The sequence below is a fragment of the Rhinatrema bivittatum genome, chromosome 5 (genome assembly GCF_901001135.1).
Source record: "Rhinatrema bivittatum chromosome 5, aRhiBiv1.1, whole genome shotgun sequence".
Taxonomy (NCBI): Eukaryota; Metazoa; Chordata; class Amphibia; order Gymnophiona; family Rhinatrematidae; genus Rhinatrema; species Rhinatrema bivittatum.
The window spans coordinates 336,768,519-336,794,593 of NC_042619.1; the positions used below are offsets into that span (position 1 = coordinate 336,768,519).

Here is a 26,075-nt window from a genome sequence, read left to right on the forward strand (position 1 = left end):
AACCTGAGTGGCAGCCTAATATGTTTCATGCCTCTCAAAAAAACAAGACATTCAGAAATGAAGACAAAGGCCTTCCTAGAATATGCTTCCCAAAGCAAGAGAAAGCTGCAACCTGCACTTATAATGTATGAAAAAACAAAATCCTTACAAGACTTTCTTGCAAAATACTCTAGGACCAACTGGACCAAAGCTTTCTCAGGAGTGTACCGATGCTCATTATACTAGTCCTCACCAAACCCAGAATGAGGCCAAAGGGGAGGAAAATTTTCTAGCTTTCAAGAGAGTAGCAACTATCTCTCGAGAATACCCTTTCAAGAATCAACAGCTGTCAAGCACCTAGCCATAAGATAATCAATCCAGATGAACCTTCCAAAGCCTGTCTAGTATCAAAAGCTTGAGATCTGGGTACCAAGGACAATGCTGCCAATCTGGTGCCATTAGAGTTACCAGCCCCAGATGCTTTGAGATCCCCTGTCCTTCCTGATCCCTTGGCCAAGGGAACACAGCCTTCAATCTGAGAAGCATCTCTAGAGTCGCCTCTATCACAACCCTGGGCTGAGGACCCTTCCATACCTTCCCATTCAGGAACAGAAGGAATGTGGATAAAGGTGAACCGGTAGATATAGTATACTTGGATTTTCAGAAGGCGTTTGACAAAGTTCCTCATGAGAGGCTTCTAGGAAAAGTAAAAAGTCATGGGATAGGTGGCGATGTCCTTTCGTGGATTGCAAACTGGCTAAAAGACAGGAAACAGAGAGTAGGATTAAATGGGCAATTTTCTCAGTGGAAGGGAGTGGACAGTGGAGTACCTCAGGGATCTGTAGTTGGGACCCTTACTGTTCAATATATTTATAAATGATCTGGAAAGAAATACGACGAGTGAGATAATCAAATTTGCAGATGACACAAAATTGTGCAGAGTAGTTAAATCACAAGCAGATTGTGATAAATTGCAGGAAGACCTTGTGAGACTGGAAAATTGGGCATCCAAATGGCAGATGAAATTTAATGTGGATAAGTGCAAGGTGATGCATATAGGGAAAAATAACCCATGCTATAATTACACGATGTTGGGTTCCATATTAGGTGCTACAACCCAAGAAAGAGATCTAGGTGTCATAGTGGATAACACATTGAAATCGTCGGTTCAGTGTGCTGCGGCAGTCAAAAAAGCAAACAGAATGTTGGGAATTATTAGAAAAGGAATGATGAATAAAACGGAAAATGTCATAATGCCTCTGTATCGCTCCATGGTGAGACAGCACCTTGAATACTGTGTACAATTCTGGTCGCCGCATCTCAAAAAAGATATAATTGCGATGGAGAAGGTACAGAGAAGGGCTACCAAAATGATAAGGGGAATGGAACAACTCCCCTATGAGGAAAGACTAAAGAGGTTAGGACTTTTCAGCTTGGAGAAGAGACGACTGAGGGGGGATATGATAGAGGTGTTTAAAATCATGAGAGGTCTAGAACGGGTAGATGTGAATCGGTTATTTACTCTTTCGGATAGTAGAAGGACTAGGGGACACTCCATGAAGTTAGCATGGGGCACATTTAAAACTAATCGGAGAAAGTTCTTTTTTACTCAACGCACAATTAAACTCTGGAATTTGTTGCCAGAGAATGTGGTTCGTGCAGTTAGTATAGCTGTGTTTAAAAAAGGATTGGATAAGTTCTTGGAGGAGAAGTCCATTACCTGCTATTAAGTTCACTTAGAGAATAGCCACTGCCATTAGCAATGGTTACATGGAATAGACTTAGTTTTTGGGTACTTGCCAGGTTCTTATGGCCTGGATTGGCCAGTTGGAAACAGGATGCTGGGCTTGATGGACCCTTGGTCTGACCCAGTATGGCATTTTCTTATGTTCTTACCTGGGAGAGACCTGAGATTCTTAACCATTAGTGCTTCCTGTCCGATGTAACTTTCAGGATCCCGAAAACTATCACAAGAGATGGAGCCTATCCCTTGACCCCAGAAGCCCTGGCACCAGGGATATCATCAAGCCTTTACCTTTTGTCCAGGTCCATGCCAAACCAAGGACTTCCAAAAAGGGAAAGCTAGCTAGGACAGACAGAATCACTGGAACATGCTGAGCCAGAGCAAACTGGCCAGCCTAAGCAGAGACTTTATATTTTTCCAGGCCTGAGAATTAAGCGCTGCATCTCTCCCAAATGGAAACGCAGCACTTTTTTTTTGGGGGGGGGGGGGGGGGGGGGGGGGGGGATGTGTGTTAATCATTCATTATGCAAGATGTGTTACTCAAATCTCAAAGATTCAGGACAGGACAAGATCCTGATGAAAGGGGAGCTTGAACCAGTATTAGCTCTAAAGGTTTGTACCAGAATATCTTAGCCAGATACTTTTTTTCCACCTAGGAAATCGTCGGCTCAGTGTCCTCCAATAGTCAAAAAAGCAAACAGAATGTTAGGAATTATTAGGAAGGGAATGGTTAATAGAGTCATAATGCCTCTATATCGCTCCATGGTGAGACCACATCTTGAATACTGTGAACAATTCCGGTCACCACATCTAAAAAAAGATAATAGTTGCGATGGATAAGGTACAGAGAAGGGCAACAAAAATGATAAAGGGGATGGAACAGCTCCCCTATGAGAAAAGGCTGAAGAGGTTAGGGCTATTCAGCTTGGAGAAGAGACGGCTGAGGGGGGATATGATAGAGGTCTTTAAGATCATGAGAGGTCCTGAACGAGTAGATGTGAATCTGTTATTTACACTTTCAGATAATAGAAGGACTAGGGGGCATTCCATGAAGTTAGCAAGTAGCTCATTTAAGACTAATCTGAGAAAATTATTTTTCACTCAATGCACAATTAAGCTCTGGAATTTGCTGCCAGAGGATGTGGTCAGTGTAGTTAGTGTAGCTGGGTTTAAAAAAGGTTTGGATAAGTTCTTGATTAACTGCTATTAATCAAGTTTACTTAGGGAAAAGCTACTGCTATTAATTGCATCAGTAGCATGGGATTTTCTTAGTGTTTGGGTAATTGCCAGGTTCTTGTGGCCTGGTTTAGCCTCTGTTGGAAACAGGATGCTGGGCTTGATTAACCCCTTGGTCTGACCCAGCATGGCAATTTCTTATGTTCTTAAACAGCACAGCTATCAATGTATCCACCATCTTGCTCTGTCACCCCTCCCCACCTCATGTAAACACAAACTCAAATTATACCTGCCCTGCTTCCTGGACTCACCGTTTCCTTCTGCTGCACAGCAAAATTAACTGTGGTATTTTTACTTTCCTAATATGAAAGTTTCTTCTACTTTATTCTGAGCCGACCAAGATTATTCTACTGCTGGTTACCGACTACAAGTTTATTTCTGGTTTCCACCTTGCCCTTTCACCGTTTATTCTACATTTACCACCCTGTAACCTTGGGTTATCCAAGTCTCATTTCCTAGCCCTCTATCCTTATTGACCACAATCAAGTACATGCCCACTTTATAATGCTATTCATAAATCCTAGGCTGATATCTTTTGTCAAAAAAGGAGAAAACCCCAAACCTTCCGTCCCACAAAATGTGCAAAGCCATGCATACAATTCTGTAACTGCTCTCAGTTTATCTGAGACAACACATATACTAAACTTGGCACCTACACCTGTTAATATGCATTAGGACTGCTGAATCCTTCTCAGCACAGCTAGTAAACCATTCACCCTGACTGCAATGTGCTGTATCCAAGAACCCAAGGATAAATGATCATGTGGTTCCCTCTGTCTGAGACTACCTCATATGTATGATTAGAATTCGTTTTCCAACAATACCTGACTACATTTTGATTTAACCACATCAATGGAATCTCGCATGAGCAGCAACTCTCATTGGGCTGTATGAGATTCCAGGACTCATCAGGGAGGAACGGAAAAAGTTGGAAGCCAAAAGGAGAGGGATAACAGAGAAAGGTTCAGAAGAGAAGAGACTGGAGGAAAGTGACGTCACCCGCTGCAGATTTATTTAAAGCTTTTATATACCGAAGTTCATATGTACATCACATCAGTTTACATACAACAGATAGAGAGGAAGGAGGAGGAAAAGAAGGAGTAGAAGTTACAAAATAACAAGTTGTATAATATGGCATCAAGTAGACTGTTATAATATTAGAGTATAAAAAAGATAGTGGAGGAAGGAAAGGGAAAACAATAGCAACAATATAACAAAATCAATATAAAAATAAATCAATAAGGAATTATGTACAGATGATTGAGATTGAATGTTAGCAATATGGGGGGTGGGGGTTAAGTGAAGGCCTGCTTGAAGAACCAAGTCTTTAATTTTTTTTTTAATTTCTGAGTGCAGGGCTCAAGTTGTAGGTCAGGGGGCATTGAGTTCCAGTGAGATGGGCCAGCAATGAACAATGCTCTGTTTCTGGTGGAGATAAGGTGAGTGAGTTTAGGAGGGGGGATATGTAGAGTGCCTGTGTAAGCTGATCTGGTGGGGGTTTAGAAGTATACAGAGTTGTTTAGCCAATGCATATTTGGATTGTGAAGAGTTTTGTGAATTATTGTGAGGGTCTTATATAGGACTCCGAAGGAGATAGGGAGCCAATGGAGGTTTTTAAGGATGAGAGTGATGTGGTCAATTTTGCGGGTGTTAGTGAGAATTCTAGCCGTGGCATTTTGAAGTATTTGAAGGGGTTTGAGGGAAGAGACAGGTAGGCCTAGTAGGAGGGTGTTGCAGTAATCGATTTTGGAAAAAATTACTGCTTGGAGGACGGTGCGGTAGTCATTAAAGTGGAGGAGGGGTTGGAGTTTTTTGAGAACATGCAGTTTGTAATAACAGTCTTTCATAGTGGCGTTGATGAATTTTTTGAGGTTAAGATTGCAGTCAAGTATGACGCCAAGGTCTCTTACCTGTTGTAAAATGTAGGGGGATTGGGGATGGAATCAGTGAGTGGTTTAGTAGTTTGGTTATGAGAAATGAGAAGTTCCGATTTAGAGGTGTTGAGGGCAAGGTTTAAATTTGATAGATGATTACTTGAAGATAGTCAGTTTTCCCAGGTTTGGAGGGATTTGGAGATCGATCCAGGGATAGGAATAAGAATTTGGACGACGTCTGCATATATGAAATGGGTGAGACCAAGGTCAGACAGGAATCGGCAGAGTGGCAACATGTAGATATTGAAGAGGGTGGAGGATAGGGAAGATCCTTGTGGTACACCACGGGTTAATTTGATGGGAATGGATTCGTTGTTTCCTATTTTGACTTTGTAGAATCTGTTGTCTAGGTAAGATTTGAACCAGTTAAGGGCGGAGCCAGATAAGCCAATTTCTGTTAGTCTGCTTAAAAGAATTTTGTGGCTAATGGTGTCGAAAGCTGAGTATGTGTCAAGCATCGCTAGGATGTAGGATTGGCCTTTGTCAAGACCTTTGAGGATAGTGTCAGAAAGGGAGAGGAGCAGGGTTTCGGTGCTAAAGTATTTGTGGAACCCAAATTGTGAGGGGAAAAGAATGTTATGTTTCTCAAGGTGTTCAAAGAGTTGGGTGTTGACGACCTTCTCTAGGAGTTTTGCTAGAAAGGGGAGATTGGAAACAGGTCTGAAGTTGGAAGGTTCGGAGAAATTTAGGTTGGGTTTTTGTTTTTTTTTTAAATAGGTTTGACTATAGCGTATTTCAAAGTGTCAGGGACAATCCCGTGTGTGAGGGATGAGTTGATGTCAGCTAAGGGTTTGGCTAGAATGTTGGAGATTGATTTAAGGGAGTTGGGAGGAATAGGATCGGCTGAGTGGGCTGCAGGTTTTATTTTCTTTATGAGGGATTCAGTTTCAGAAGCAGAGATGGTGTCAAAGGAGTTGATGATTATATTGGAATTTATATGGGTGCTGTTTGTGTTGGTGTTAAGGGGGGGAAGATTCATCATAAGGTTAGTGATTTTGTCATTGAAGTATTTGGCAAGAATGTTGCATTTAATTTTGGAATCTGTCATATGGGGGATGGGGAAGATTTGGTGAGCTCGGATACGTATGAGAAGAGGATTTTGGCATTATATTGGAAGTTATGTATTTTAAGGGAGTAGAAATCACGTTTGGTTTTCAGTATAGTATTTCTATAGTTATGAAGGGTGGATTTGTAGGTAGTGAGTAAAGATGGTGAGGGATCTTTCCGCCATTTCTTTCAATGTTCCTTGGGTTGCGTTTGAGATTTTTGAGATCTGGGGAGTACCAGGGATTTTTGTTTTGGTGGTCAGGATTTATTTGTTTGGATATGAGGGGGCAGATTTTGTTGGCGATGTTAGTGTTGATGTTGGCAACATAGGAGAGGGTATAGCGCTATAAAGGTTCATGGATCCAATTTTAAAGGATTCAATAAATCAATATTGAGATCATCACATTCTTCATTAAGTGATATTTTTGCAGAGAGGTCTTTAGGTCCCCCGACACGGACCGTGTTTCGCCACAGTGGCTGCATCGGGAGGGACAAAGCCCAATGGTAGAACGGTGGAATGTGTGACTTGAGATGTGAATGTGAAGCATCAGAATTCAATGTTGAGCCCTACGGAGGAGGTCCAGAACAACTTGCAAATAGGCAACGTGGCTTTAAGAACGGGTTTCAACCGAAACGTTCAAATTTTAACCAGCAACTGGAAACTTGCAGTTAGGCAACGTGGCTTTAGGAACGGATTTCAACTGATTCGACAGAAAAGTATGGCGGCTCCGCATGTTGGACCATGTGGAAAGGGCATTGTCTGGGTTTGAGCTGTCTAGTTCAATTAGGGCAGTTGTGAAAGAGGCAATAAGTTCAATTTTTGTTGCATGGTTTTCTGTATTGAATAAAGGAGTAGTGAATAGGGGGAGAGAAGGGGTTTTTGTGTATGGAGAGGGTTGGTTTTCTTAAAGAGTGGTTGGTCCAGAGGACCATAGTGCAGGTGGAGGGTTCAGGTAGGTGGATGAGGGAGTTTACGAAGATTAAGACAAGTGTGTGGCTAGCTTTGTGAGTCGGACTGTCAATTTGTTTGAAGTCCATGGCATCAAGAGAAGTTAGGAGGGCTTCGCAATTGGGGGAAGGAGGGACAGATTCAACGTGTAGATTAAAATCGCCGAGTATGATGGTGGGGTGTCAATGTTAATGTTATTAGCGATGAATTCAATGAGGGGGTGGGGCTGTAAACAAGACATATTTGGAGGAGGGGAAATTTGAAAAGACCAATTTCGAATCTATGTTCGGTTTTAATGGGTTGTGAGGGGAGATTCAGGGGTTTTTTTTTTGCTGCAAGTAGGAGACCGCCCCCTCTTTTTTTGTGTCTAGGCTTGGAAATGATATCATAGAGGTGGGTGGGGAGTTGGTTGATGAGGACTAGATCAGATGGCTTAAACCAGGTTTCTGTGACAGCACAGATGTCTGGTTTGAGGTCGAGAAGAATGAAATTTAAGATGGGGGTCTTTTTGACAAGGGATTGTGAGCTGAATAGTATGATGGAGAGGGTAGTGAGACCGAGGAATTGTGTTAGAGGAGATATCATGATGGGTATGAGGGATCTTGGGTAGATAGTATTTTGTATTTGAGAGATTGGTATGAGATCTTGGGAATAAGGCGTGTTTCCATGGTAGAGAGGGGGCGATAGGGGTAATGTAAAATCTAGCAGGTGGTGGGGAAGCAGGGGGGAGAGAGAGGCGTTAAGTTGTTAAGGGTGTGAAAGGGGAAAGGGGGTGAGTTCATCTCAAAGGAGGCAGCACAAAGAGGCACACTAAGGGGCAGGCCCCTTAGGTTGCGTTCCTTCGGCACGCGACATCCGGCGCTTGAATTTAAAGGCTGGTCGGCACAGGAAGTGACATGGTCGGCAGGGCAGCTGGGCGTTCTGAAGGCCGGTCGGTGGGATGCAGGCACGCAGGGTACCTGGGGCCGATCTCTGTGGTCTCTTCGACCCCGGCGGGTGAACACCGAATGCGCAGAGCCGTCTGTGCAGGAGTCGCAGGTGAGAGAGGGCAGCCGCAAGACCAGCGTCTGAATTTAAAGGCCGGTCGGCACAGGAAGTGACACGGTTGGTAGGGTGGCTGGGCGTTCCGAAGGCCGGTCGGCGGGATGCAGGCACGCAGGGTACTGGGGCCGATTGCAGTGGGCTTTCTGCTCCCCACACAACCCCAATTATTTCCATCAAAACAACCCAGCCCTGGTCACAAAGATGTAATCCGCCTGGGGGAAAGACATTGGAATATCTACCAGAAAGAAACTGGTCGATCTGAAACTCTTTACCATGAATCGGGAGGCTAGAGGTTTGCAGCCCTGGGCAGAGAAAGCAATATGGCCGAAACACCAGCCAAGCCCATGGAGGGGAGAGAATCCCCCATTCTTGGTATGGAACTTAAGGAAGATTTTAAAAACTGGTTCCAAGAGATCCAGCGCGACATCAAATCTATCGCACATTCTCCCTGCATAGAAAGGATGTTAGCGATTGCAAGTATTTCCTTTTCTTTAATGTTATGGATGCCAAGTCACGATAAATAGCTATATTGTGGTCTTCCCAGGAGATGTTACCCATGGTTCTTGCCTGCTGCATGATTTTCTCTTTTAGGTGATACCTATGGACACATGCTATTATGTCTCTGGGGGCATTCTTCTTTATCGATCCTAAGGATCTGTGTGCCCGGTCTAATACAATGTCCTCATCTCCAAGAGCATCCGCCGTCTCTCTCACGTTAAGAATTGCACTGCAAATCTTCCGCACTACCAGGCTTGCATCTTTGAAGGCCTCAGATTCTGGTACACGTCGGATACGGATATTAGATCTACAAGACCTATTCTGAGATCTTCCAGCTTTAGTGCAATCTCCGAATTTGTTTTTTTGGAGACCTGCAACCTCCATTTATAGAAGTTATCTCGGAGTTTTGATCCTCCATCACAGTCTCCACATCTTTGACGCGCCGCCCGAACTGCAACAGTTCCGACCGGAACTCGCTAAGGGCACCTTGCAAATCTGCCTTGTTATTGCTGGCTTTTTCCATGCGGGCTGACCTTTACTATAAGTGGGGTCACATCAAGCCATTACAATTCTGGCTCCTCTGGGATTTACTGCACAAGCCAAGCATTACGGCACTCGCCGGAAAGCACTAGGGGAGAAACCCAAATGGCAACGCATGGGCAAGAATGGTTCCAGACTCCAGCGCAAATCCCATGATCTCCCCCCTACCAGGGAGGACAATACGTGAAGAGGCGATCCAACAAAATGATGGGGACAGTATTCTATTGCTTATTGTTATTTGGACAGTGTTCTCCGGGAAGTTCAGTATAGCCTAAAGGAGCTAAGGTCGCAATATTTTGATGAAGTTCTTTTTCATTAGTAGTTGGGGGTGGGGGGATGAGGCACTACTGCGGTAGTGGCGGCTACAGCATGTTTGGGTGGGGAGGGGAAAGGAACATAGGTGAGCACGAGAAGGCCTGGATAGCCTTTCATGGCAGACAAGGGATGTGTCTCTTCCTAATTTTAGCTTCTTGGTCCTATTTCTATTTGCAATGGAGGATGATCATGTAATTAGGTAATGGCTAATGTTAAATTTGTGTCGCTAAATGTTAAAGGACTAAATTCCCCCTATCAAAGGTCTGTTATGTTTAAAGAAATGCTCTCTCAAAGCTTCAATTGCATTTATACAGGAAACGCACACGCGTAAAAGAGATGAGAGATTACTATCCTCTTCACAGTTTAACCACATAATCTTTGCAGCTAATTCACCAGCTCATAAATATAATGGAGTTGGAGTTCTCATCTCTAAAGACCTGAGGGCTCAAGTGGAATCTGTGTATCACGACGAGCAAGGACGTTTTCTGATTGTGCACATTCGTATACATCAGGAGTTACTTGTACTGGTTAATGTCTACTGCCCAAATGTATTTCAGAGAGAGCATATGATCTTCTTGGTGTTTGGGTAATTGCCAGGTTCTTGTGGCCTGGTTTGGCCTCTGTTGGAAACAGGATGCTGGGCTTGATGGACCCTTGATCTGACCCAGTATGCAATTTATGTTCTTATATATCCCTGTTAAGTCTCGATATGTGAAACTTTCTTGCAATGTAACAAGGTGGCCATTATATCTTTCTTTCTCGAATGGGAAGGGGGGGGGGGGAGGGGGAAAGGAGGGGATTCTGGGAATAAACACTAGGAAATGTAATACTGTATGTAGTTGATAAGGGGAACAATATGGATCTTATATACATGTGTATATTGGATAACAGTTAATTCTGTGTTATCATCATATTAGATGAATGTTAGTGTGAACCTGTCTAAAATATGTTGTATCTGATATGTTCAGTATAAATAAAAAATGTTATTTACAAAAAAGAAGAAGAGAGACCAGGGAAAAGGTGGCAGATGCTGTATTTAATGCACCATTCTGGAAAGCTGCAAAATAATGGGGAATGGGGAGGGGGAACCCGGGAGCAGTAAGGAGATGGTGAGACAGGAGTCAAACTGGAAACAGACAAATTAAAAGAAAAAGAAGAAAAGTATTCTTTACCTGCTAATTTTTATTCCTGTAGTACCACGGATCAGTCCAGACAGTGGGTTGTGCCTCCCTTCCAGCAGATGGAGACAGAGAAAAACTCAAAGGGTGTCCACTAATAACCTGGAGTGCCCTCTGTATCCCTTCAGTATTAAGTATATCAAAGCAGGAAAGAAACCATTGAATGGATCAAGTAAACAAACCTCAAAATGTAACTATGTACAAGAATGTTTTTATTTCAAATTGTAATGAGAAAAAACTTGCAAAAGTAACCATTGGCATTACACGAATGGTCCTAATCCAGTTAATCATTCGAGCTGAGATTTCAAAGTACTGTCAAGACTATCCCAAATCCCATATCTATTCTTAGGGTGGGCATCTGGACTGATCCGTGGTACTACAGGAACGAAAATTAGCAGGTAAGGAATAATTTTATTTTCCCTGTACGTACCCGGATCAGTCCAGACAGTGGACTCTGGGGGCTGCCGGCCAGAACCAATGTATGCTGAAGTAATCGTTTCCTTCAACCAGTGAGCACTTGTGGTCTTAGAAGCCTTGGTGCCTTTCTTGGGGCCGTTCCACAGGACAAACAGATGATCCAATAATCGAAAATCATTGGTAACCTGCAGATAGCGAATGAGGACGTGGACATCTTAGTCGTCTCAATTCCCTAGACTCTTCGTCCTGGAAAGATCGGAGTTCCACTGATTGATTCAAATGAAAGGCCGAGACCACCTTCGGCAGGAAAGATGGGACTATGCGCAAGGAAACTCCCGAGTCCGTGAATCGGAGGGTAGGGTTCTCTGCACGATAGAGCTTGAAGTTCAGAGATCCTGCGGGCAGAGCAAATAGACACCAAGAAGACTGCCTTGAGAGTGAGATCCTTGAGGGCAGCTCTTTTCAGCGGCTCAAAAGGTGGGCTGCAGAGAATCTGAAGAAGCAAGTTTAGGATCCATGAGGGGCACAAGGCATGAACCGGTGGCTTGATATGCTTCACCCCCTTCAGAAACCGGACAACGTCAGGGTGTGATGCTAGAGGAGGTCCATCCAGGTGATGTACGAGGGACCCAAGAGCTGCCACTTGGACACTCAGAGAATTGTAAGCCAAACCTTTCTCCAGACCCTGCTGTAGAAAAGAAAGTATCTGAGGTACTGAGGCGTGACGTGGAGCCACCCTATGGCTGTGCACCAGATCTAAAAAATGTTCCAAACTCGAAGGAGATCGAAGTGGAAGTTTTTCTAGCCTTTAGAAGGGTGGAAATAACCTCCTCCGGGTAGCCTCTTCTCAACCTGCGCCTTTCAAAAGCCAGGCCGCAAGACAGAAGCGATCTGCCAGGTCGAAAAATACTGGACCCTGCCATAGGAGGTTCGGAAGATGTCCCAGAAGGAGAGGGCCGTCCACCGCGAGGTTGACTAGGTCTGCAAACCACGGTCTTCATGGCCATTCCAGCGCCACTAGAATGACTGCCTTGGTGAATTTCTATTCACCGCAGTACCTTTTCCCACTAAGGGCCATGGCAGAAACACATATAGTAGTATGTCTCATGGCCAGGGGAGAACTAGAGCATCCGTGCCTTGGTCCCTTCTGCAACTGAAGCAGCGCGGGGCCTTCGCATTCTTCTGAGTGGCCATTAGATCCAGATGGGCGGAGTCCCCCAGTGGCTGAAGAGGAGTGTTACTGCTTCGGAGAGTTTCCATTCTCCGGGATTTATGCGTTGACGGCTCAAGAAATCTGCTTGAACGTTGTCCACCCCTGCTATGTGCGACGTCGCTAGTCGAGAGAGGTGTAGGTCCCCCCATGTCATTAACTTGTCCGTCTCCCGAGAGACATGTTGACTCCTTGTCCCCTCCTTAATGGTTGATGTATGCTACTGTGGTTGTGTTGTCTGAGAGCATCCGTAAGCCTGACGATGAACTAGGGGGGAGAAAACGCTTCAACGCGAGACGGAACACTCTCGTTTCCAGCCGGTTGATCGGCCACGATGCTTGCGCTGGTATCCATTGCCTCTGCGCTAATTGCTTTTGACACACAGCCCCCCAACCAGAGAGACTGGCATCTGTAGTAATGATTACCCATTGGGAGATCTCCAAGTCCACTCCCTGTAGCAAGTGATCCAGACTCAGCCACCAGCTCAGACTGTCTATGGCAACTTCAGACAACGGCAAGAGGGCTTGAAAATCCTGAGACACTGGCTTCCATCGGGAGAGTAATGCTCTCTGTAAAGGTCGCATATGCACAAAAGCCCAGGGAACTAAGTCTACAGTTAAAGCCATGGTGCCCAGGACCTGGAGATAGTCCCATACTGTGGGAAATGGAAGGCAACAAAAGTGCTGTACTTGGGAGATAAGAGTCCGAGCGCAGTCCTGACGAAGAAACACTTTGCCCAGGTTGGTATCAAACCATGCTCCCAAGAAATCGATCGACTGAGAGGGAGTTAGGCTGCTTTTGCCCAAATTGACGACCCATCCGAGAGAATGAAGGAGGTGCAAGTCTGTAGGCAAAGGTCGAAGGACTTCGCTCGAATGAGCCAATCTTCCAGGAAGGGGTGGACTAGGATCCGTTCCCTTTTAGGGCCGCTGCCACCACCACCATGACCTTGGTGAAGGTGCGGAGAGCGGTTGCTAAGCTGAAAGGTAGGGCTTGAAACTGGAAATGGTGGCAGAGGATCTTGAAACGAAGGAAGCGCTGATGTTCCTTGAAGATGGGGATGTGAAGATAAGCCTCTGTAAGGTCCAAGGAGGGTAGGAATTCTCTTCGATGTACCGCTGCTATGACAGAGTGTAATGTTTCCATCCTGAAATGTGGAACCTTGAGTGCCTTGTTGACCACAATGAGATCCAGAATTGGACGGAAGGAGCTTCCTTTTTGGGAATTATGAAGTAGACGGAATAACGGCCTAACCCCTGCTCTGTCAGGGGTACCGGGAGGATGGCCCACAAATCCAGGAGCCTGCTGAGCATCTGTTGCTTTGTCACTGGGCCGCAGGGAGAGAAGAAGAACCTGTCTCTCAGGGGTCGAGCAAATTCTAAAGCGTAACCTCGCTTTAGAATATCTAGAACCCACTGGTCTGATGTAATCTTGACCCACTCCTCGTAGAACAGGGAGAGACATCCTCCTATTTTGGGTGTCGAGGAGTGGGCCAGCGGGACTTCATTGGGTAGACTTGGAAGGGGTCCCTTGGGAGAGGCCATCCCATGCTGGTCTTCATCCACGAAAGGACTGGGACCAGGATTGTGACCGTGAGGAAGGAGGTCTTTGCGAGGTCGGTCTTGTCTGACTAAAACGTCGCTGTACCCCGGAAACAGCTTCTAATGGAGCTGAACGTCCTTGAACTTCGTGGACAATCTTCCAGCAGCTTATGCACCTTATTCTCCCCTAGGGATTTGATGATCTGCTCTAGATCTTCACCAAACAACAATTTGCCCTTGAATGGAAGAGACCCCAACTGAGTCTTGAAGGAAGAAGAATCCACCGACCAGTTATGAAGCCAGATAAGGCGTCTAGCAGAGACTGCTAATATCATTGATCTGGCCAGCCCACCGAGAAGTCCATGAGCTATCACGGCTTCCAGGCACTCTGCCTGTTGCGCTTCCACCTGGGGCAGCTCTTGAGTACTGAGCAGTTGTTGAACCCAACTGAGACCTGCCCGTTGTATGAAGGAGTTACAAACAGCAGCTCTGACCCCCAAGGCAGATACTTCAAAGATTCTCTTGAGGTATACTTCGAGCTTCCGGTCCTGTAGGTCTCGCAAAGCGGCTCCACCAGTCACTGGAATAGTAGCCCTTTTCGTGACCGCGGACACTGATGCGTCCACCTTAGGAACCTTGATAAGATCTAGGTACTCTTCCAGAAGAGGGTATAGCTTATCAATAGCTTTGTCGACCCTCAGAGTAGCCTCAGGAGAACCCCATTCTCTGGCAACAACTGAAGAAGCATAGGATGAAAAGGAAATGTTTTCGCCGGTGGGTGCAGGCTGGCCAGGACGGGGTCCCCCTACTTAACCGCCATACTGGACCCTGGCGGATCCTGTGAACCATCAATATCCAACTCCGCCAGGACATGGGGGATGAAAGGGTCTAACTCATCCTCTGAAATAGGCGTCATCGCCTTCCACTTGCACATATGAAGTGGGGTCATCCAGAGGACCCTGAGGTGAAGAATCAGGGATAATTGGATGGGGAACCACCCGGACTCGGGAAGACCCCTGAGGAACCCCTGCCCCTTAAGGGATTCCTGTAGGATCCACCAACCTGATCACTTTGGGGGGGGGGGGGGGGGGGGGGGGGAGGACCTGAAGCTGGATCCTGTTGCTGGCTTAATCTGGCTAAATAAGCATTATGAAGCAAAAGAACAGAGTCAGTAGAAAAAAGCCCAGGAGGGGGTCCCGTGGGAGGAATATCAGGGAGATCACCCGAATTTGCCCCTGGATCCGGAGGATTAACCGGATTTAAAATCGGATAGGGAGAAAATCCGGGGTCTGAATCGCCATCTGGCTACGTTTGAGCAGCCGGCTCCGATAACAAAATGGCCGCCGTTCCCGCGCTAGACGGGATCGGGGCCAACCTTACAGCAGCAATCGCACTTGCGAGTGCGAAGTAGAACACCTAGCCGGCCTCGAGGGACCCTCCCCACTGGGGAGGCACCTTGCACAAATGCCTTCACGAGAGAGCCGCGTCCCGGGCTCTCCACAGGCACTGCATCGCATAGATCGCGGCATGGAGGAGGAAGCTAAGCAGTTAATCAGGAAACACCCCCCGAAGGCTTTCAGGAATGGGAAAGGGTAAAGAAAACCTCCGCTCAGCGAAAAAACCAACAACTTGATTTTTTTTTTTTTTAAACAGAGGAATGTTGCGTCTGTTAGCGCTGTCCCAAGGAACTCAGCATTTCAGGGCAGCGGGTCGTTGCAATGGGGGAGAGGTTGGACCACCAACTTTCACCCCTACAGCTAAAAAAACCTGTCAAAAGAAAAAAAAAAAAAAAGAAACAGAACCTACCCCCAATAATGTGAACAACAGAAAATAACACTGCTATCAGTTCTGCCAACAAGTTTCAGATTGACTGAACACTGAGAAAATATATATTTTTTTTAAACTTGATCCATCCAAAATAGAGAAATAAAAGAAGTAAGCAAATAAAGAGAGGAGAAATCTAATTTATCTTCTCAAAACTTTACTGGGGAACCACAGGTTCTGCCTCATTCATATGCTGGAGACAGAGAAATACTGAAGGGACGCAGAGGGCGCTCCAGGTTATTAGTGGACACCCTTTGAGTTTTTCTCTGTCTCCATCTGCTGGAAGGGAGGCACAACCCACTGTCTGGACTGATCCGGGTACGTACAGGGAACAGTACATTACCTAAGCAAAAAGGGAGTAAAATAGCCAAACAAACCAAGGTTAGGAAAATATTAGCCTGGTGTGCATTGCAAGCAGACAGTATTAGGAATTCTGATTCTCAGTTAGAATCATTAACCCCACAAAAGAACACCCTTGATGTGAATATCAGGGTTGTTTACCCCGCCGTTTCCTCCTGCTCGTTTGAACTTCCAACACATTAAGAGCCAGGGCTGGGTTCTGGCAACATGTGCCTTCATTTGAAACTACCTGTGGATTTTTTCCTCCCATCCTTAACATACCTACTTTGGTCATTGTAGCAACAGTCCTCGACCAAGGGCTTCTTCCAGAAACCTGCAATAATGGATCCTGAAATTTGGCCATTAGGTATGCAAGGACCACAACGCTCTCTCCCCTGTAGGCTGTGAACGCTGCATCTGGAGCATCCCCAGTCCCCGTAGACCTGGGAAAAAGATCCAACTAGGAGACTGAACCCTTGCCAGCACAGCGCAAGCCACCTGAACCATTGAGCCAACCAAGGGCTGTTTTAATAAATGCTACCCTGCCACGCAAACGTTTTCTATAGAAATTGGGGCTACTCTGAGGTACATTTGCAGTGGGGGTCCCAAAAGCAGCAGTGGCAACAGCATGCTCTCAAGGCATGCAATCTGGGGACTGAGCTAGTAAGCCCCTGCTCCCAAGCCCCACCACCTGTACAGAAGCCTGAAGGGTTGGGGAATGGGTGCAGAGTGTGCACTGGCACAGTGCCTGCCTTCAGAAAACATCTTACTGTCAACACCCTGAGCTGGCTTTAGACAAGCCCCGGCTTAGAAACATAGAAACATAGAAATGACGGCAGAAGAAGACCAACCGGTCCATCCAGTCTGCCCAGCAAGCTTCACACATTTGTTCTCATACTTAACTGTTTCTCTTGGCTCTTAGTAACCTTATGTTCTAATTCCCTTTTCACCCCCACCATTAATGTAGAGAGCAGTGCTGGAGCTGCTTCCAAGTGAAATATTAAGTTTGATTAGTTGGGTAAGCGGCAGCATAGCTCTCTGCCATGAAGCAGAGGGCAATGCTGGAAATGTGTGAAGTATCAGTTTTTCTTTTCCCCTGTCATTGAAGCAAGGAGTCATGCCGGACATGCACCGAAAGTGAAGAATGCCTTGAAAGTCACATTAACTATCATCAAATATTGAAAAGCCTAATAATTGGTAATACCTATAAGCCCATGAACCCATCCCTGTTTTTTTTTCTTTTTTTCTTTTCTTTTTTTAATTGGGAGATGGATGCCCTTCATCCTTCTACTCTGTGAAGGTGGACACCTACCACCGGCCACTGGCATCCCGCTCCGTTAATGCCTCTGTGGCTACTGCCGCTCCATGCAGTGTTTTACTACCTGCTCTTTATATGCGTCCTCTAGAACTGATGGATCCCATCCCTGGGTTTTTTTATTATTTATTTAATTGGGAGATGACAGCCCTCCATCCTTCCGCTCCGTGAAGGTGGACACCTACCACTGGCCACTGGCATCCCGCTCCGTGAATGCCTCTGTGGCTACTGCCGCTCTGTGCAGTATTTTACTACCTGCTCTTTATATGGACACCTACCACTGGCCACTGGCATCCCGCTCCGTGAATGCCTCCATAGAAATCCCGCTCCGTGAATGCCTTCCATAGAAAAGAACTGGTGGGTGTCATGCCTGGGTGGGGGTCGGGGGAGAAGAATGCAGAGGCTGTGCTAGGATAATGTTTGGCTGTGGTGAAAGTGCTGGGGCTGTGGAGGGCAAACACACTACAAATAGAGTTTCCGATAATTTTATAACATGGGTTAATTTTAAACAAAAAAAGGCAAATAAAAATTTTACAGCAACAAGAAACCACTGAACATCAATTTTAACCTTCTTCAAAAATAAATGCCATATTACACCAGTGCAGATATGTCTGCATCTGCTGGAGACAGAAATACTGACAAGGTTTACTGTTACCCAAGCTCATGTACTATGAATGATGTCATGGAAAACTTGCAGTTCTGTCTCTGATAAAATCTGATAGGGATTTCCTTATCCAGCCTAATTAGCTAAAAATAAACACCAAGCTTTACATTTCAAACAATTAAAATCAGAAACCCATATACAACTTATGTTTTTGTGCATTTCACTTTAAACTGAACCCCCCCCCATCGTATTCTCATTAAAACATGTCCCACTCAAGAAATTTTCTGAACTGACTCCAGTGCCATTTGCAGAGATTGTGTTAAGTAATTCCATCTACTAAGCACAGCCTCTGCAAAACTTTACAGCAGGTCTAAATGAAGCTACTGCCTCAAAACAAATGAACTAGGCTCCCCAAGTCTTGCAGCATAGCTAAAAAAAAGATGGCATGAGTAGCAGCCAAAAAGAAAATTTAAATTCTCATCTTCTGCAAAACAATAGGAGACCATGGATTGGGAGCCAGAGCCAGGAATGATAGCTTAGTGCCCAGAGCCCGAGCTGGAAATGGAACCCAGGTCAGTAACTGCTTAACTACTTGGCTGCTACATGAAGTATATTTTTATATCAGCAGCATATAAATGTGTGCAAGTAATGAGACCAACAACAATGGGAGAAGTAAGACTCCAGTTCCTTGAATATCCTTGCAGTACATTTATTCACATCTGCTACTTAAATATCTACTCCCCTCTTAGTCCCCAGCAAGGCAGACAAAACCCTCAAAACATGTTGGGAGAGTAGAGATTCTACAAAGTGGCAGTGTCTTACCGCATCAAATGAGCTATGAGGACGGATCACCATTTGAGACTGGTAGGTCCGGACACGCACAAACTCAGGGGACTCAGGAATGCTGGGATGCTCCACAGCTCTGCAGAACGAAACAGATTACTAATAAGCATAAGGATAAGGCAAGATTACAGTAGGATATATATATCTGGGGATAGTGAAGAACTCAGACAAGTGTCACACTGAGCACTTTTACTTATTTATTTGATTTATATTCCACTTTCCCGCACTTCAAAGTAGATTACATGCAGGTACTGTAGGTATGTCCCTGTCCCCAGAGGGCTCACACTCTAGGTTTGTACCCGAGGCAATGCATGCCAAACAAAGAAACCACTACACAGGGAAGCTCCAGGACTGCAGAAAATAAGATATCTGGAAGGGGGAAAATTGAGGAGTGTTTCCTCATGGTTCTGTGATTTGTGTCATCAATATCGTTTGCTGTATTATGTTTGCTTGTCTGTTATCGGCAAAGTTTCATATTGTGTCTGAGGATCACTCAATAAAAATTGTATTACAAAAAAAAAAAAAAAGAATATAGAGGACCACTGAACTAAGTTCATAGGGATGCTCTGATAGAGCACAGTTAGAATCCAGGGAGTAAATGACCACGCATACAGGGGAGCAAAGAAATAATATAGTAGTAAAATGAAGCAAGTGCATAGGGGAGCTTCAGGAGAAAAGACAGTGAGACAACAAAAGTACCCATGAACCAGCATCAAGAGAAGAATGAATCTGCGAGGATGCTTTTAGTCAAACTGCAAGATCCCCTCATTAATAAAACTGGGATGAAGACTTCTCTTCAAGACACTCTTGCAAATGACTACGCACTGATGGCCTTTAAACACAATCTTCAGGCCATTAATAATATAGATTCTTTGAAATAGCCCAGTGCTTTGGCTTCACCAGTCTGCATTGCCACATCAATTCCAGAGAAGTCGTTAGTACCAGCCACATGGGACCCATGCCCTGAGTCTATAGATCGGTGCCCCAAATCTCAGCGGCGCACTCATTTTTTATTTTTTTTTTAATTGAATCACAACTTACCTTGCCAGCAGGCTGCCACTGAATCATCAGGATCAGAGCAGTCAGAGGAAGTCAAACCTGTCTGAGCTCTACTAGACTGCAGCAGAAAAGAGGCGGTTGTTGCATCAGACAGGTCCATGGCTGAACTTAAAGAGAAGGCTACTGCATCAGGCTTGGTTGAGCAGCTGAATACAGAAGGCTGTCGCATCGGCCTGACACCTCATGCTTGAGAGGAGAAGGCTGCTGCATCGGGCTGGGCAGCTGAAGAGAGGATGGTTGCTGCTGCCTGCACAGTGCACATTTAGGAGACAGAGACAGAGCAACAGCATGTGTGTGTAACAGCATATGTGATAGCTTGAGTGTGAACAGCACGTTAGAGCTTGTGTGTACGAGTGAGTGATGCTGTGTGGGCTCAAGGAGACTGCTGCCTAAATATTCTAGGGAGAGCGCACATGAGTGTGTGAGAGACAGAGCATGTGAGAACACATGAGAGTGTGCGAGCACGCGCATGTGTGTGTGGGGTGAGCCCAAGGAGGCTGCTGCTGCCTCTATATAAAAGGGAGAAAGAGCATCTATATGTGCAAGTATGTCTGTGTGAAAAAGAGCATGTGAGAACATATGGGAGAGAGAGAATGTGTGTGAGCAGACGAGAGTGTGAGTGTGTTGGAGAATGTGTATTTGCATGTGGTAGAAAATCTGCATGCTTCCCTCCCACTCCCATTAATTCGCAACAATCTCAGGATGACTGGAAATAAAACATTCCCAGGTATGGAGAGTGGAGGATTTTTTTTTTTTTTATCATAGTTTTAATTATTGCACCACATCCAGATGGGATGCCAAGGCCTTCCCCTAGACTCTCCCTCAGACAACCCAAAGCGGAAACCTGGACCCGAAGGGAAATATAGGCTAATCCGTTGGATAAACCCATCTGCAAAAAAGACAAAATATGGGACACAGACATTTGAAGAGGGTCCAATCCCTGTTGTCCACACCAGGTCTCAAACACCTTCCATACCCTGGAATAGCAGGGCATCTTGCTTGGAACAGCGTGGTAATTACTGGTTCCGAATATCCTCCTCTCAAAAGCCAGGCCACGAGACAAAAGCGATCCTCCCGATCGTAAAATACAGGACCCTGATGCAGGAGATCCGGTAAAGTGGTCCGTCCACTGCCAGCCGCACCAGATCCGTGAACCACGGATGGCGAGGCCATTCCGGAGCCACCAGAATCACTGACCCCCCGCGTGGCCCTCTACACGCCTGATATGTTTGCTATCTGCAGCCACGGAGGAAAGACATACAGGAGGACTCCGGTCGGCCACGGACATATGAGGACATCGAGCCCCACCGCCCCGGACTCCCTCCGGCGGCTGAAGAACCTTTGCATTGTTATTGAGACTCGTTGCCATGAGATCGAACTGCGGGGGTTCCCCACCGTTCGCAGAGAAGCTCCCAGGCCCTCTGAGAGAATTCCCACTCCCCCGGATCCAACTGCTGCCAACTGAGGTAATCTGCCTGGACGTTGTCAACTCCTGCGACATGGGAGGCGGCGATTCCTTTGAGATGAAGCTCTGCCTGCTCGAACAGAAACTGAGCCTCCTGCGCTACCGTGGGACTCTTGGTTCCCTCCTGGCGGTTGATGTAAGCCTCCATGGTCGAACTGTCCGAGAAAACTCACACCATCCGATCGAGGACCAAGGGTAGAAACTGCTCCAGAGCTTGGCGCACCACTCTCGTCTCCAGGCGATTGATGGACCATGTCTGTTCAGACTTCGACCAAAGGTTCTGAGCAGACCTGCCCAGACAAACTGTCCCCCAGCCCTGAAGACTTGCATCCGTGGTGACCACCACCCACTACGGGACCTCGAGAGGCATCTCCTTCTCCAGATTGTTCCGTGTCATCCACCAGGCCAGACTGGCCCTGGCCGACTCCTTCAGAACCAGGGGCAGGAAATATTGTTGTGACAGAGGATTCCAACGGGACAACAAGGTTCTCTGCAGAGGCCTCAAATGGGCAAACGCCCAGGGCACCAGTTCCAATGTGGATGCCATCGAGCCCAGGACCTGTAAGTAATCCCAGAGCCAAGGGAAGTTTTGCCTAACAAATCTGCTTCATTTTTTTTAAGGGGTTAATAAACATGTGGATAAAGGTGAACCGGTAGATGTAGTGTATATGGATTTTCAGAAGGCGTTTGACAGAGTCCCTCATGAGAGGCTTCTAAGAAAACTAAAAAGTCATGGGATAGGAGGCGATGTCCTTTCGTGGATTACAAACTGGTTAGAAGACAGGAAACAGAGAGTAGGATTAAATGGTCAATTTTCTCAGTGGAAAAGGGTAAACAGTGGAGTGCCTCAGGGATCTGTACTTGGACTGGTGTCTCTCTCTCTCTCTATATATATAAAATTTGCAGATGATACAAAATTATTCAGAATAGTTAAATCACAAGCGGATTGTGATGCATTACAGGAGGACCTTGCAAGACTGGAAGATTGGGCATCCAAATGGCAGATGAAATTTAATGTGGACAAGTGCAAGGTGTTGCATATAGGGAAAAATAACACTTGCTCTAGTTACTCGATGTTAGGTTCCATATTAGGAGCTACCACCCAGGAAAAAGATCTAGGCATCATACTGGATAATACTTTAAAATCGTCAGCTCAGTTTGCTGCAGCAGTTAAAAAAAGCAAACAGAATGTTAGGAATTATTAGGAAGGGAATGGTTAATAAAACGGAAAATGTCATAATGCCTCTGTATCGCTCCATGGTGAGACCGCACCTTGAATACTGTGTACAATTCTGGTCGTCGCATCTCAAAAAAGATAGTTGCGATGGAGAAGGTACAGAGAAGGGCAACCAAAATGATAAAGGGGATGGAACAGCTCCCATATGAGGAAAGGCTAAAGAGGTTAGGACTGTACAGCTTGGAGAAGAGACGGCTGAGGGGGGATATGATAGAGGTCTTTAAAATCATGAGCAGGGGCGGACTGGCCTATCGGGCATCCCCCGGTGGGCCGGTCGCTCCAGTCATGTGGTCTGCTGTGCGCAGCCGTGCTCGGCAGACTACGTGATGTGTCCTGGGCGGCGAATCCCCGGGCCGGTCTTCCTCGGGAATCCGCCACTGATCATGAAATGTCTTGAACGAGTAGATGTGAATCGGTTATTTACACTTTCGAATAATAGGACTAGGGGGCATTCCATGAAATTAGCAAGTAGCACATTTAAGACTAATCGGAGAAAATTCTTTCACTCAACGCACAATAAAGCTCTGGAATTTGTTGCCAGAGGATGTGGTTAGTGCAGTTAGTGTAGCTGGGTTCAAAAAAGGTTTGGATAAGTTCTTGGAGGAGAAGTCCATTAATGGCTATTAATCAAGTTTACTTAGGGAATAGCCACTACTATTATTTGCATCAGTAGCATGCGATCTTCTTAGTGTTTGGGTAATTGCCAGGTTCTTGTGGCCTGGTTTGGCCTCTGTTGGAAACAGGATGCTGGGCTTGATGGACCCTTGGTCTGACCCTGCATGGCAATTTCTTATGTTAACGGCACCTTTAGATGAAGTAGATGCGCTATCTGTCCCTGAATTTTGTTCACCCTGTCTGTAAAACAACAAAAAAAAACCCCACTCTGCTCTGCTGGGTGTCGAAACGGCTCCCAAATATTCGAGGGAACGGACCAGATGGCTCTTCTGCACATTGATAACCCAGCCTAGAGATTCCGGGTGCGACCGAACTCGCTCCTGACTTCGCCTGTATCAGCCAATCCTCCAAGTACGGGTGCACCAGCAATCTCTCCTGTCGCAGCACCACCGCCACTACCACCATCACCTTTGTAAAAGTCTGCGGGGCAGTGGCCAGCCCGAAAGGCAGCGCTAGAAACTGATAGTGCTGTCCCAGAACCATGAATCTGAGAAACCTCTGGCACTCCTCACGGATGGGGATATGCAGATAAGCCTCAGTGAGATACAGAGACGCCAAAAACTCTCCTCTCCATACCTGCCGCAATTACGGTGCGCAACGTCTCCATCCGAAAACATGGTACCTTCAAACTCTGGTTGACTTTCTTCAGGTCTAGGATAGGTCGGAACATGCCTTCCTTCTTGAGTACCATGAAATAGATGGAATATTTGCCTTGTCCCTGTTCGGACACTGGCACTGGTACAACAGTCTCCAGACTTCTTAACTGCTGAAGCGTTTCCTGGACCGCTGCCTGCTTGCTTCGGGAAAAACAACACGACTCCAGAAAGACCGACCGCAGTGGGCAAGAAAATTCTAAGGCGTAGCCATTTCTCACCACGCTCAACACCCACCAGTCGGAAGTGATCTTGATCCACTCCCCATAGAACCGGGCCAGCCTGCCCCCGATTACCAGAGAGAGGACTTATTGCCACCCGCACCATGGGTGGATCCACCTCTAGATGACCTCCCAGCCCCTCAAAAGGACTGTTGCTTATGAAAGGACTATCTTGGAGACAGTCTGACGAAAGTGTCTGGACTCCCGAAAGCGAGGCACTTACCTGCCTGCCTAGCCAGGAAGGCCTCGTGCGAACTCCCCCAAGGCCCCCAAAGGGTGCTTGGGGCTGCTAGGGCCTGAGACATCCGGACCTTTTTCCCCAGGTCGAATCATGGGAGACAAGAGTGGCGGGGACCCCCCAGACCCCCGGAGAGAAGCCCCCCCATCCAGCTCTGCTTCTGCGGCCATAGCCACTCCCTCCTGTGATCCTAGCGCCATCCCCATGGTCCGTGAATGCCTCCGCAGCTTTGCTTGCCTTTCAGACCCTCCCCCCTCCAACACACTCCATGCAGAGGAGATCATTCAGTCCAACCAACGGGCTATCACAGGCCCTGCAGGTTTCTCTGAGCTGCTTGTCTGTCATAACAAGCACCAAAAAATAAAGAGGCAAAATAAAAATCCAAACAGGCAAGCCTATGCTTACAGCGTTTCCACGCGGCTCGGATCGCGAGGGGGAGGGGCGCACCACGTGGCAGCTGTCAAACCCTGAAGAGGGCGCATTGCCCCAAGAATTTCCTGCCGGCGCGGTGAACAAGCTGCTGCCGCGACTGAAAACCGTGCGGTTCGTTCGGGAGTACAGCCAGCCCCCACCAGAGTGAATCTGCCCCGACCGGGACCACCCTCCTCCGAATGATCTCCTGAACCGCCCACTTACTGCCCGGCCTGCACACGACGATCTCGCCGCCGCATGCTTCTGCTGTTGCATTGTCTGCTAGGCCGCACATGCTATTGCAAAAGCAGACAGCTGCCAGTGACAGGAATGCACAAAAATAAAAGTAAGGGTACTTCCTTGTCCTGGGCAGGCGGAGGGGCTTCAGGCCCACTGAGGGAACTAGACCACTGGTTCCGGGATCACGGGCTGAAGCTGGCCAGCCCTAGGGACGACCCTTCTGCAGGAGCCTGTCATCTCGAGGAGCAATTTTCCTTAAAATATCCAGTCAGTCAGTACTGCAGGGTTAGCACCTCTACCATCTGCTGGAGGTAGAGAAATACTGAGGGACTGCAGGTGGCACTCTCATATATGTGGCAGTGCCCAAAGTTTTGTTCTCTACCTCCATCTGCTGGTAGGGATGAATAAACCTGGCTTGTCTGGACTGATCTGGGTATGTTTATACTTTATGGTGTCTTTATTCCATGTCTGAAGGTTTGTCTGTGTTCTGCATGTGTGATCGAGGTGAGGTAATCTCCTAGCATGTAGTTTCTGTGTAGGGATGTATAGCAGCCTGACTTGTTCTATTTTCCTAATATGAGGTATATTGGTGTTTTCGGAATTGGAGTAATATTTGCACTGTTGCATTTCTATAAGTATGGTGGTTACTGAGTGTGGCAGTTACTGCTGTTTTAGTATGGGAGGTTTACTATATTGTACTGTAATTCAGTTTTTTTGACAGGATTGTCAATTTATTTTCAGCATCAAATTAAAAACAGTACAATTTAAAAATGTCTGCAATAATGGAAACCAAATGTTTAATATAAGTAGATGTGTCTGGGTCCCTCAGCCAGCTATTGGGTGCATTTTAAGAAGAGATCAGTGAAGAGTGCGGATGCCTGATGCACTCATATGTCCATAACACTATGAAAAATGAGTAATGCGCCTATAATACGTGTGCATACAATTAATGAAATGCATACATCTATGAAGAATATGCTCCATTATTCTTATAGTGTTTCAACATTCACGAGTGCACACTGTTGATTCTATTGACCCACTGTTAGATTGTCTTGTCCCTCTGTTCATTCTATTCTAGAATCTCCAGGACATGGCAATGAACCAAGACCACCAGCTCAAAATCAGTAGTGGCAACTTTATGCAAATGAGGGAAGAATTAGATGGTCAGGTTTCCCCCCCTTCCCTCAGTCCTCAAGTGTCCAGTTCCAGTCTGTGGGAAAAGTGGACAACCCTGTTGGGACAGGGACCAGGGGAGGGAGGAAAGCAAGGACTTATGGATCCGTGCCCCAGATCTTTGAAGGATCTAGCAAACCCCTGCC

General features: G+C 46.3%; 1 protein-coding gene across 2 annotated transcripts in view; it reads right to left on the reverse strand.

The window, feature by feature from the left end:
* Window positions 1-26,075, reverse strand: part of STARD7 (StAR related lipid transfer domain containing 7) — a 141,926-nt gene that overhangs the window by 84,471 nt on the left and 31,380 nt on the right. For both annotated transcript variants that reach the window (XM_029604454.1, XM_029604455.1), the window contains exon 6: window positions 18,537-18,636. In XM_029604454.1, the coding sequence (XP_029460314.1) occupies window positions 18,537-18,636 (100 nt within the window). The remainder of the gene's footprint in view (window positions 1-18,536; window positions 18,637-26,075) is intronic.